The sequence below is a fragment of the Astatotilapia calliptera genome, chromosome 13 (assembly GCF_964374335.1).
Source record: "Astatotilapia calliptera chromosome 13, fAstCal68.1, whole genome shotgun sequence".
Lineage (NCBI taxonomy): Eukaryota > Metazoa > Chordata > Actinopteri > Cichliformes > Cichlidae > Astatotilapia > Astatotilapia calliptera.
Window position 1 is genome coordinate 12,362,529 of NC_137434.1, and position 13,569 is coordinate 12,376,097.

General features: G+C 53.2%; 2 protein-coding genes across 2 annotated transcripts; one reads left to right on the forward strand and one right to left on the reverse strand.

The window, feature by feature from the left end:
• Positions 1-670: 670 nt before the first annotated feature.
• LOC145419745 (uncharacterized) lies at positions 671-4,184 on the reverse strand. The gene is made up of 2 exons (XM_080288134.1): positions 2,405-4,184; positions 671-1,895 (listed from the first exon to the last, which is right to left on the reverse strand). Exons 1-2 carry the CDS (start codon positions 4,068-4,070, stop codon positions 727-729), a joined length of 2,835 nt encoding a protein of 944 aa, XP_080144260.1. The 5' UTR covers positions 4,071-4,184; the 3' UTR covers positions 671-726.
• A 4,674-nt stretch (positions 4,185-8,858) lies between these two features.
• Positions 8,859-10,505, forward strand: LOC145419806 (major histocompatibility complex class I-related protein 1-like). Its single transcript, XM_080288320.1, has one exon. The coding sequence runs from the start codon at positions 8,911-8,913 to the stop codon at positions 10,036-10,038; it is 1,128 nt and encodes a 375-aa protein (XP_080144446.1). The 5' UTR covers positions 8,859-8,910; the 3' UTR covers positions 10,039-10,505.
• Positions 10,506-13,569: the final 3,064 nt, after the last annotated feature.

Consider the following 13,569-nt stretch of genomic DNA (forward strand, 5'->3'; position numbering starts at 1 on the left):
TTTCAACTGCTGCTGTGTCCACAGTGTTAAAGCCATCATTTTACCCTCAAAACGTCGCCATCGTTGTTCTCTTTCCAACATCTTGTCTTTCAAAGCTCAGACATTTAACCCTTGTGCGCCCGCCTGTTCTCGGGGCGTGGGTCGTGGTGACCCCCCGAGGTGTGTGTGTGTGTGTGTGTGTGTGTGTGTGTGTGTGATGATGATGATGAGTGTGTGTGTGTGTGTGTGTGTGTGTGTGTATGATGATGATGAGTGTGTGTGTGTGTGTGTGTGTGTGTGTGTGATGATGATGATGATGATCCTGATGATGGTGGTGGTGGCGATGGGGGGTCTTGGTAACCCCCCTGGGGGGGTATGTGTGTTTTATGATGATTAGGGTGGGGGTCCTAGCGACCCCCTCGGGCATATGTGATGATGATGATGATGATGATGATAGGTTTGGGGTCACTAGGACCCCCCGGGGGGGGGGGGGGGCATATGTGATGATGATGATGATGATGATGATGATAGGTTTGGGGTCACTAGGACCCCCCCGGGGGGGCATATGTGATGATGATGATGATGATGATGATGATGATGATAGGTTTGGGGTCACTAGGACCCCCCGGGGGCATATATTGTGTGATGATGATGATGATGATGATGATGATGATGATGATGATGACGATAGGGTGGGTTGGGGTGGGGGTGGGTCGCTAGGGGACCACCGTTGGGGCGCTTGTGTTATCACGGCGTCGGTGGCGTCCGGGGAGCGGCGTCGCGGGAAGAAGAAGAAGAAGCGGCGCAGTTGGGACAGTACGTGACGGCGCAGTTTGTACACACGTGCGCTCGGCACTCGCGGCACAGGATCTTGGTCTTGACGTCTTTGCTCCTGGGACACACGCGGCACCTGCGCCTCTTGACCGGAGAGGAGTCGCGTGGCGTAGCGTTGTTGTTAGAGGCTGCCTCGGCGGTAGCGCCTCGGGCCGCGACTCTGCCTCCTCCTCCTCCTCCTCCCGGTCCTCGCGCTAAAGCCGCCCTGGCTTCGAGCATGGGGCGCGCGAGCGCTTTGCCCAGTCGCTCGAGGAAGAGCCGTCGTCTGTTGAGCTTGCCCGGCATCCAGTCGGGGTGAATTTCCCTCCACAGCACGAACGCGTTGTAGGCCGCCACGTCGACCATGTTGTGGAAAAGGGCCACGGGCCACCTGCGGGTCTTTCTCCTGCAGCTGTACGTGCTCACGACCTTGTCCAGGTTGTCCACTCCTCCCTTGGTGCGGTTGTAATGCAGCACCAAGGGCGGTTTCGCGCCGCTTCTGTTGCTGCTGCCGCCGCTTCTGTTGCTGCTGCTGTTGCTGCTGCTGTTGCTGATGCGGCGGCTAGGCCGGGGCTCGGGGCCGGAGCGATGGTGGTAATAACGAGGAGCTGTGGTGAGGAGCAGCACGTTCTTGTTCTTCTTGGCCACGTAGGAGAGGATGATCGTGTCGGGCCCTCCTCCTCCTCCTCCTCCTTCTCGTCCTCCTCTTCCTCCCCCTCGTCCCGCGGAGCCGCCGAGTACCACGGATTCGACGGAGCCCACGGCCCTGCCCTTGACGCAGCGCAGCTCTCTGGGGATCTCGGGTCTGTTCGACCGCAGAGTGCCCAGCACGGTGTGGCCTCTCTCGCGATAGAGCCTATCGGCGAGCTCGCGCGAGGTGAAAAAGTTGTCGCACGTGACGTTGCGTCCCGGAGTCAGTCCCTCGGTGAGGTCCACGACCACTCGAGTGGCCAGGTGCTTTTCGGGAGGGCCGCGCTTGTCGGGCTTGCCGGTGTAGACTTGCATCTTCCACGCGTAGCTGGAACGCGCGTCGCACGCCACCCATATCTTGATCCCGTACCTGGCCGGCTTGCTGGGCATGTACTGTCTGAACGGACACCGTCCTGATGGATGGATGGAGAGGGAGAGAGAGAGAGAGAGAGAGAGAGAGAGAGAGAGAGAGAGAGAGAGAGAGAGAGAGAGAGAGAGAGAGAGAGAGAGAGAGAGAGAGAGATGTGGGAAAGTGTGGGGGGAGATTGGGGCAGAAACGCAAGGAGAAGACATTCAATTCAATTCAATTTTATTTATATAGCGCCAAATCACAACAAAAGTCGCCTCAAGGCGCTTCATAGATGATACAAAGACATAAAGAGTCATAGACTTCATAGCTTCATAGACATAAAGACATAAAGAGTCATAGACTTCATAGCTTCATAGACATAAAGAGTCATGCGAAAGCAGCACAAACGCGGAACCCAACACGAGTATGCAACAGAGCAGCGAGCTAGCCCGTTTTCGTCATTCCCGCTCCTATTCCTCCTCTCTTCCCCCAGTCACACACACACACACACACACACACACACACACACACACACACACACACACACACACCACATAGTACGTACGTACGTACCTCTGAACGGCACCAGTCTCTCGTCGACGGTGACCTCCGGTCCCGGGCGGTACATGGCGGGCAACCTCGCGCACCACTCGTCCCACACGGCTCTGATGGGGGCCAGTTTGTCGTAGCAGCTATCGCCCTCGCCCTCGCCTTCGCCTCGCCCGGCCCTTCTGGTCTCCCTGTCGTCGAAGCGCAGCGCGCTCGAGTAGGCTCGAAAGGTCTTGAGCGGCATCGTGGCTCTGAACACGGACCTGCCGCTCTCGGCGTCCCACAGGCTCTCGCAGGCCTCTCCCCGGGACCTGTACACGCCGGCGAGCACGAGCAGCCCCAGGTAGGCTCGGAACTCGACGCGGCCCATGGGCTTCCATCCGTCGATGGCGGGCCTGCGCCTGCCCGCTTCCAGGTTGGTCATGGCGATCACCGAGTCCTCTATCTCCGGCGGGAAGTAGGCCATGAACGCGGAGGCCTCGTCTCGCGCCGCCGCCACGGCCTCTTCGGTGGGGCCTCGTCCCGGCGGGTCGAGGTCGTCGTCTTCTTCTTCTAATTCTAATTCTTCTTCTTCTTCTTCTTCTTCTTCTTCATAGTCTTTGTCTTCTTCATCGTCATCGTTATAATCATCAGCGAGGACGTCTTCTTCTTCTTCTTCTTCTTCTTCTTCATCATCATTGGCGAGGATGTCTTCTTTTTCTTCTTCATAGTCTTTGTCTTTGTCTTCTTCTTCTTCTTCTTTTTCTTCTTCTTCTTCTTCATCATCATTGGCGAGGATGTCTTCTTTTTCTTCTTCTTCTTCTTCTTCATTGTCTTTGTCTTCTTCTTCATCATCATTGGCGAGGATGTCTTCTTCTTCTTCTTCATAGTCTTTGTCTTCTTCTTTTTCTTCTTCTTCATCATCATCATCATCGGCGAGGACGTCTTCTTCTTCTTCTTCTTCTTCCTCTTCTTCTTCTTCTTCATAGTCTTTGTCTTCTTCGTCATCGTCGTAGTCGTAATCGTCGGCTACATCAGCGTCGCGAGTTTCACCGACAGCGCCGCGGCCGCGATCGCGCCCAGGATCATGAACGCCACCTGCAGCGCGGCCGGCGTCGTCCTCTTGCCAAATCTCCCGAGTCCCCCGCCCCGGTGGGTCGGCGCCTGCTTCTTCTTCCTCTCCCTCTCGGCGGTTCGACTCGCCTTGCGAGCCGCCGTCCTGGCAGAGTTGCGACGCCATTTCGTAACCGCGATCGTCTTCCTCGCAACTACCCACCCCATCGTTTTCGTCCTCCTGATCCTCCGAGTGGCTCTCCTCCTCCTCCTCGTCTGCGAGCGTTCGGGCCGTCGGGTCGTCGTTGTCGTCCCCCTCGGCCTCTTGCTCCTCTTCCTTGCTCTCGTCCTCCTCCAAGTTCTCCTGTAGCTGCTGCTGCTGCTGCTGCTGCTGCTGCTGCTGCTGCTGCTGCTGCTGCTGCTGCCGCTGCTGCCGCTGCTCTTGGTCTTCCTCGACCCCTAGCCCTCGATAGCGAAACGTGGCCGGTCGCAACAACGGAGCCACCGGAGCCGACCACGCAGCGTACGCCAAATGCGATGGCGATGGCGACGGTGATGGTGAGCGGGAGGAGGAGGAGGAGGAGGACACCGCTGGCGATTGCGATCCGCCTGTACCGACCTTAGTGCTCTTTGGCTCCCACGGTCTAGTGCGTGACATTATCTTCTTCTTCTTCTTCTTCGTCTTCTTCTGCTTTCGCCGGGGTGTTTCTCGACCACCTTTTTACAAGACTTTATATCTCTCTCTCTCTCTCTCTCTCTCTCTCTCTCTCTCTCTCTCTCTCTCTCTCTCCAATCCCATCCAATCCCCATCCCATCCCATCCCCATCCCATCGGGGGGGGGGGGGATCTCGCGACCCCAACCTCCTCCCTCCCTCCCTCCCTCGGCGGGGGACCCGCATCCCCCGAGCCCGCCATACCATCCCATCCCATCCCCATCCCATCCCCATCCCATCGGGGGGGGATCTCGCGACCCCAACCTCCTCCCTCCCTCCCTCCCTCCCTCCCTCCCTCGGCGGGGGACCCGCATCCCCCGAGCCCGCCATCCCATCCCATCCTATCCCATCCCATCCCCATCCCATCGGGGGGGATCTCGCGACCCCAACCTCCTCCCTCCCTCCGCGGGGGACCCGTATCCCCCGACCCCGCCATCCCATCCCATCCCCATCCCATCGGGGGGGGGGGGGGGGGATCTCGCGACCCCAACCTCCTCCCTCCCTCCCTCCCTCCCTCCGCGGGGGACCCGCATCCCCCGACCCCGCCGCTCTCCCCCTGGCGGGTGCATCAGGGTTAACAGCGGCCTCCGTTGGCCGCGCGCCATAGAGCCTGCGCGAAAACGCTCTTATTTCAGTGAGGAGGATCGCGGTCGCAGACGGAAAGGTGGGGCTCGCGGGGGATACCTGGGGATACCTGGGGATACCCGGGGATACCCGGGGTATCTGGACCACGGACCTGCTTGGCGCTAGTGGGATTTGATCGTGGTTACTAGCATGTCAATCGCACTGATGTTGTGCGTTGTGTGCGACCATTTCTGTGCATTTCTCGATGCGGCGCTCGGTCGACAGAGACACTAACTTGTGTGACAGACAAAAAAAAACAAACGCATGGTAGAACGATATCTTTGCATCCACTGCTCTTTATTCCTCGTCATCATCACATTACATTCTATTGGAAGGTAGCAAATGGTACGAGACAGATAACGACACAGACAACGGTGCACTCTCGATTGACATAAGACATTACTCGACGTCCGCTGTCCCGTTCCACCGCCTTGGCGAAGTGCTTTGTTGGGGATAGCTGCGACTGTTCATTGATCGTGATGGTGGTTACTTGGTTGCGGTGGATCGAAAATCCATTCGTAGTGCTGGAATACGAGTCTCGCCGTGTTTGTTCTGCGCCGTGCGGTTTCGTGGGCTACGTCGGGAGCGTAGCGGGCGCTGTTTGCAGCATTACAAGCGGCACATGTGCACGTCTTGTCGAACGGAGCCACGGTTTGAACCGCTGCATTTCTTTTGTATCTGTCCCAATACTTCTCGGGTGAACCCTGCACTGGTTCGAGGCGCTCTGTTGTTCCCGGTGTCGATCGCACCTCCTGTACATGCTCTTCGAGCGTACCGTGGTTTGCTTGGGAGAGGCGAATCCTCTTCTTCTTCTTCTTCTTCTTCTTGTCGTTGCGATCGAACGACTCCATCGTGAGCCACGTATGTCGTCGTGCGGAACGGGGAAAAGGGGCTAGTAGTCAGACTTTGACGCTTGGTCTTCATTGTGTCAGTACATGAGTTTTCCTCTAAGGTCGTTCTCTTTCACTACAAGACATCGAGCGGTTGAGCGTTGTTTGACCACGATTACTTTCGGATAGGTGGCCCCGATGATGGCTGTAGAACCAGCGCTCGGACGCGACAACTTAGGAACGGGCTGGATCGCTTACTGCGTACACCAGGTTCGCCATTGTCGATACCATCACCGTTGTGAATAGCGCTAGAAAAGCTGGGATGCGTGTCGCGTTTTGTACCGCAGCCGTACGTCTACACGACACACGGTGCCAGTACAACAGCACGCATAGCACATATAATACAGGTCGGTGGCCGCCTGGGTTGTTCTTCGATGTTTCACCCCTACTGAGAACGGTATTATAACCTGGACAGATCCACAACTGCCATCAGACGCTTTGAGACGAAGGGTTGACAGCGGCCGTGTGTAACGGAGACACAGATACTGTCATGTCGCAGGTCTACAGCGTACGTTTGGTGCACCCAAGGACGGGGCTCCCGGACAGCGAGATACGCCGCGTGTGGTTCCTGTGCCGCCCTTGGGCTGAAGACATCATGAAAACACACATGTTATCTGCTAACACGTTGGACAGGATCAAATGCCCGGAAGAGTTGGCTGCGATGGCACCCCGTCACATAGCCCTCATGGACCTGGAAGACATGAGCGACATGTGCTTAGACGGCTTTCACATGGTGGACTTTTGGTTTCATTGTAAACTCGAGTCGTTCATGGCCGGATGGGCTCGTTGGTACGTGCACGTGGATCGGGTGACTGGTGTGAGATGGAGTATGACCCTGCTGCTAGATGGCGAGGGCAAAACGGTGGCGGACGCAGAGGTCCTCTCGAGGAAGCTATGGCTTGCTTACAAGACATACTTTAAATGGCAATGGGTTGTCAAGCAACCTGGGCGGCCGGGGGATACGCGTAAACCCGACATCATGTATGGGGAACACGAATACGAAAACCGACGGGATAAACTGCTGTGTGTCTCCATCGAGGGCGAGCGAGGCGACTTTGGGCGAGTGGTTGACGATCGGATGACCGTGATGCCGCGTATGGGCGAGGTTTATCGGACCGAACGACACGAAGGAGAGTGTCTTCTGTGGTGTCACACCAACGACGCTGATGACAAGCGAAAGGCGTCGACGATTAGGCTGTGGTACCCGCAAACAGTAGAAGAATCGACAGATTAGACCGCGGCTAGTGTGCCGGGCAGCCTATCGTCGTGTCACACTCTCTGCTTTACGCTTAATTGTATTGCTGTTGTGTTTTTTCATCGTATCCAAATGCTGACTGTAATAAAAACCTGCCTGACCTGATGTGTGTCTTTTTCTGATCGCACCACAATGTTGATAGCAATATAACAAACGACCTGATGTTTTTTTGGAAGCCACGTAAAGGATTGCGGTGGACTGAGGGCTGTCACAAATGTTACTGTGTGCATTGTATCACCATTGCTGACCGTAATAAACTAAATGGAATGTTACATTCTGGTTGTTCTGCGTGTGATCCTCTGTGTTTGGTCTCTGTGTTCTCTCATACATCGGCTACAAATTCAAGCGCATTTTCTATGTCATCTGAACGTAAGCTCATTTTGGTACGGGGGCAGGTACAATAAGAGCTGACATTCGACCGGTACTGCTTATGTGTGGGTATGTATAGTTCACTGCTTCTGAGACTGTCAGGGCCGTTCCTCGCTTTCGCCGCCTGCGGTTACGTTCTGTATCAAATACAGACATCCAGAGACCTGCGATCGTGATGCCTTTGGCGATTCAATACCCACCGAAACCAAGGAGAGCGAAAGTGCTACATTGGACACCCCGTGCGACAAGACGGACGCGTCTGAGACGGCATCCTACCTACGTTGTACATTATCCCCGACCTGGGTAGGTGTCGAGCTGTGGGATGCTATATAAGCTGTATGGATGCGATTGCAAGACAGTGAAGCTCACTCTGTGACAGTGTCGGTGTATAACGCAGCAGCAGCAGCAGCAGAGCAAAGCCATGATGCCGCAAGTGCACAGCATACGTTTAACACACCCGAGGTTGGTGTTCCCCGACGGAGAAATGACAAAGCCTTGGACAGTGTATAACCCTTGGGCCGACGACATCCTGAAGATACACATGTTGTCTGGCAAGATGTTACAGAGGATCAAGTACCCGGAGGAATGGGGCGAAACGGCGCCCGATTGCGTAGACTTTATGGACCTAGAAGACCTGAGTGTGCTGTGCCTTGACGGATTTCACATGGTGCAGTTTTGGCTCGATTGCAAGCTCGAGGCTTTGCTGGTCGGATGGGCTCGTTGGTACGTGTACGTGGACAGAGTGGCCGAGGTGGGATCACGTATAACACTGCTGTTAGAAGACGACGGCAAGGCGGCGGCGGACGCGGAAGCGCTTGCTCGACAGCTGTGGCTTGCTTACAGGGATTACTTCGGATCGAGATGGGTCGTCGAGCAGCCTGGCTTGTGGGGTGACATGCGAAACCGCGAGACAGCGTACGACGACTGCGAATATGAAGCCGAGGAGGACAAGCTTGTGTGTGTCACAATCGAGGATGAACGCGGTGACTTTGGAAGGCTGGTCGACGAGCGGATGGCCGTCATGCCGCGTCTGGGAGAGGTCTTTCGGACGGAACCCAACGGCAGCGATTGTCTTCTGTGGTGCAAGACCAATGACACGGATGCGAGGCGAAAGGCCGCAACTCTTAGGCTGTGGTACCCCGAATAGTAGAACGGGGCAAAGTGTTCACTGTATTGTATTGTATCGGCTTGTTATCACACTGCTTGTAATAATAAACCTACATGAAATGTTACATGTTGTTGTTATGCGTGGGCCTCTCATTTCAGTCTAGTCCGTCCGCTTGCTCTTCTAACAGTGCAAACACTGACTTTTGCCATTGCGGTGAAACACGCACACCCCGCTTCTGCGTTTACCGTGCTGTGCTTGTATATAAAATCACACACATTGGACAACTGTAAGTGACAGACCTCTCAGTTACAGCGTTCGTTTCTTACAAAAGACCGACACACGTGGGGATGGCTAGGCCTTAGCTGGGTATATATGTGGTCGATGCAAAAAAACACGACAGCCGGGGGGTGAGATTGTCGGTCGGACAGCGAGCTTTGTTGTGAGACGACCGAACCGTTGGCGAGTGTATTTGCCCGACCACTGGGAGAGTTGGACTCACTTGCATTTGCACACCGTACATACTTGAGGTAGTTCTTACGATGGACGAGTGGTATGTGTTTTTGTACTTTGTTACTCGTATGCTGACAGTGAATTCGGCAACTCATTCGCTGATCTACATTTATACAGCGCTGTCCGCAGACCTTGGATTGCCGGGTGTGCACAAGTTTACAGCAATAGGTCTAGTGGACGGTAAACCCTTTGACCGTTTTGACACTGACAACCCACGGAAAACCCCCACAACAAACTGGGCTCGAGAACGCTTAACTAGTGACTACTGGGCTAAGGGCACGCAGAGTCGACTCAGCAAGCAGCAATGGTTTGGCGTTAACCTAGATGTCGTGATGACTCTGACGGGACACTCTGCGTCCGATGGGGATCTACATGTTCTACAGTGGTTGCACGGATGTTACGGGAAAACGAACCCCTCCGAGGAGAGGCTGCGGTTTGTCAGTGGGGTGAATAAGTACGCTTACGATGGTGACGATTTAATGTCTGTTGATTATGTCACAGGAAGGTGGTCGGCTGAAACCGAAGTGGCGAAAACCATCGTGGACAAATGGAACGCTGTGACCCTATTGACAGAATACACCATCGGCTACTTGCACGGCGAGTGTATCGACTGGTTGACTAGGTTTGTTGAATACAGCAAACGGGGACCCAGAGAAAGGGCAACCGCCCCTGACGTGTACGTGTTTACGCTGAAGACAAACGGCACTACTCTCACATTGATTTGTCTGGCCTCTGGTTTCTCCACAAACACGGCTGCGATGAGGCTGATGAGAAACGGCCGAGTTCTCGACACTGAGGACGGACTTAAGGTGTTTGACACTCTCCCAAACGACGACGACATGTTTCAACGACGCATCGCTGTGGATATCTTACCATCTGACACGGGGAACTTCACCTGCCACGTGTCGGAGGAAGACACGGGGTGTCACATTGTCAAACACTGGCGAGCGGGGGATCGCCAAACTCTTCGCGCACTTGGCTGGCCGAACGCTGTTTTGCCGTGGGCCTTAATGTCAACAGTGTTGTGTTTGTGCACTGTAGCTTTGTGTCTGGTGGTGGTGTGTATCGTACGAAAACGGAGGACTGGACACATTGTAAACCAAACCGATCGTTGCCCACAACACCACGGGCTAGGAGATGAGACATCTGGAGTTTGATACATAGTGCCTCGTATGCGTGTATGTCTCAAGAAATGATCTATGTTTCAATAAAACCTCTACTGTTGTCTTTAGGTGTATGTGTGGCAGCAAGTGTCCCAGATTCAGTGTTCTATCAGTTATTCTGTTTGAGTGTGTTACGACACAACATTAAATAAACTTTGTTTTCAACTGAACACGGCTTGTTTCTTTTCTAACTTGTACATTAGCAGAGGAAAACGTAACGGTTGGGGGTCCTGAGGACCGAATGAATCTCGGATGGCTAACAACATCGGACGACATGTGTGTGTTTTACGGTGGTGTTGGTAACAGACACCATTGATTGTTACCGCACTTTATTTTCTAGAACATAGCGTAGACCGTAAACCATGACATCTGTGTATACAACACATTGTTTTCATAGGACTCTGCTTTATTTAGGGGATATTTCATGCTCTTTTTATGCAGTGTGTGTATATTTTTGTAAAAGCCACCACCGCGACAAGTCTATTTTACTTGTGATATAAAATTGTATATGTAACCTCAACATGCTGATGTATTCGTGAATAAACAAACGTACACTGTGATCTTGTACGGGGGTTTTCATTTGACATTTGGTGTATAAAGGAATCAAACCCAGCTCAGTGTATGATTGAGTTTTCAACGCAAATGAAACAGTGTAAAACACCACACAATAACAGTATGTCTCAGCTTTTATTTGTGCTGCACAGATGCCACATGGTTTACAACACAAGGACAGAAAACAGAGGCATTTGTCTAACATCAACATGTTGTAGATCCACACGGTTAAGAAAAACGATTCTCAGCACACTGTCTTCATAAGCAGCTCTGTCAAAAACAATCTTGTGTGTGATGGTAACCCAACTAATATAGGTAGCCTACCTAACTGAACATGGCCACAGAACAATTAAACTGAGAGTACCCAATCGCCCCACCGATCCCCATTAGCACGTAAGAGGACAAGTATGCTCCTGCTCCAAATAATCCCAGAGACGTAAGACCGAAGAATCTACACCATTCCCCTTGTCTTAATAATGTCTTCGTGCTCTTTTCGCATTTGGTCTTGCTCTTTCCTCTTCCGCTCCCTGTCTCTTTCGAGTTTCTTCTGCGCTGCCTTGTACATATCGTTGCTGTAGTGCTCACCTCCGTTGAATTCTACCATGTCCTCTATTTTACTCAACAGAGTATCCACTTGGGTTTGGTTTACTCTCTGAGTGTTGCTCAGCGTGTGGTATCTTCCGCCACACTGGTTTATCACTCTTTGTAGCTCTTTGCTTTCCTTCACGTAGTCTCTCACCGATTTACCCTTTAGCAAGTCACCGTGCAAGACCAATCAGTTGACAGCACACGACGACAATCACAAAGGGTAGCGCGACCGACGTGGGTGTTATACGGAAAGAAGTGTTGTGAGGCCTTGGACTGTGAGGAATGCAATGTGTGGTGTTTTTCACTTTCTCCTCTTGCGGGCAATGCGATCTCACCGACTGACGTACATCTGTCTCCGACTGAGAGTGAGAGTGTCCGACTGAGGCACATCGTTTCGACGCGATGGTTTTATATTGACACCCAACGCGTTCATAATATTACGATTGGCAATGTATTGGCAATATATTACATGCGACACGCTGTAAGCACTACGAGTGTATATGTCTCGAATAAACACAGACACTGTACGGGAACTGTTATGGTTTAAGGTTGTCTTTATTTTTACGAGAACATGAAAAATCATGTAAACTAGACAGTGGCATCACAAAAAAAAACATCATCGGCATCATTATCATTATCATTATCATCATTATCATTATCATCATTATCATTATCATCATTATCATTATCATCATTATCATAGTAAGAAGGAGTATTCCGGTTAGTCAGAGTCGTCGTATCCGCAGTCTGCGTCGCTGTCATCCACCACGGACAATTCCGCAGGTGCAGAACGTTCTGTCTCACCGTAGCTATCGAGGGCCGCGTTGCTAGCCGAAACGTGTGCAATCTTGCTACTCTTGTTACCGCCGGAGAGCGAGTTGGCGGGTTCTTCCTCTTCCCTGTCCTTTCTCTTCAAGGAATAGTCCGCCCGACGGTTGTCGTTTCGATCGGCCTCATCCCGTGCCTGTGTCGATGTCTGCGACGCAGGCGACGGGCTCGGCTTCTTGGCTGAAGCCGAGGGCAGCGAAACCAGACCGGTCACTTGGATGTTTTTCTTCTCAATAGCGCAGATCAAAGACTCAAAGTCCTCCGCTCTCAAATCCACCGCCAACATTCGTACCCGGTTGATGTCTATGCGAGGCACCGTGAAAGATACCTCCTTCGCGATGCTTTCCATCACTTCGTCCACTGTGCTTTGCGTGGGTCGCATCAAACACTGGAGTTCCAACGAGTCGTCTCGGTGATACAGCTGTGTCTTTATGCAAGTATTGCTAAACACGTTGACCAGGTAGTAGCCGCCCTTGTTGGAAAATTTACAAGCGGCGTAGCTCTTGGTGTTGTTGGTGAACAACCTCATGTTACACATCGCCATCAGAGGGGCATTCACCATACCCTTTTCGTTTTCGTACAACTGCGTCATGCTCATTCTACTATTGTCGCTGAGGAACACGACCCTGTTGTACGACATGTTCTTGTCTCTCATGATCTGTTCCACTTGCTGCCTGGTGTCCCCCAACATGTTCAGCGACGTGCGCAAGTATTCGGGCAGCCTGTAGTCTTTGGCGTCAAGCCACTCCAACGCGTTGAGATCGAGGCGTGCTCTGTTCGAGGAATTGCCGAACATGGGACCTGTCACCTTCAAGAGTTCGCCGAAAGGGGTTTTGAGCGTGTTGAGTGTTTCCTGGTCGTCGCTTTTAGGCAGCTTGAATTTACAGGACATGCTCAGCGCTGTGATGCTCCTGCATACGGTCATCATGTCGCCGGACTTGGTCCCGTAGATGCACCGCGCTATCTCCGCGCACAGAAAGCCAGTCACCATTATCATCGTCTGTCTGACGGTAAGCGCCAGCGTTAGCCCGCACATGGGCAAGGCGCCGTGCACCGCGGTGACCTTGTACTTGCTGTTTGGCGTCAGAGTCGTCTCCATGACCATATTGGCCTGGGGGGAATCCTTTGCGGGTTTCACATGTGCAACTTCGGTGAATTCCCCCGAGTTCAGCCTGTGATGATATCTAGCGTACATGTACACGTCTGTCACGGTGTCGGCGCGGCGAGGCACTGGTTTGTACGGCGAGGCCAACGTAGCACGAACACCTTTGTTGGCGGGGGGCGGTTGGAGACTGTACGCAGCGAACAGCATGTTACTCATCATGGTCTCTCCCGTTCCTAGGACTACGGAGGTGAATGTCCCGTAGGACCCCTGGCCCTGGAGTCTCTTCTCTTCGGATCCGGTGAACACTCGGCCGAAATGAAGGACCGCTCCGCTGTCTTGCCCCGCAAACCCAACGCCCGTGACGCAAAGACAGCTCTTGGTGCGCGTACGCAGTTTGGACCACAGGTTTCTGCTCTGATGTCGTATGGCCTCGGATAACTTGGTCATGGAAA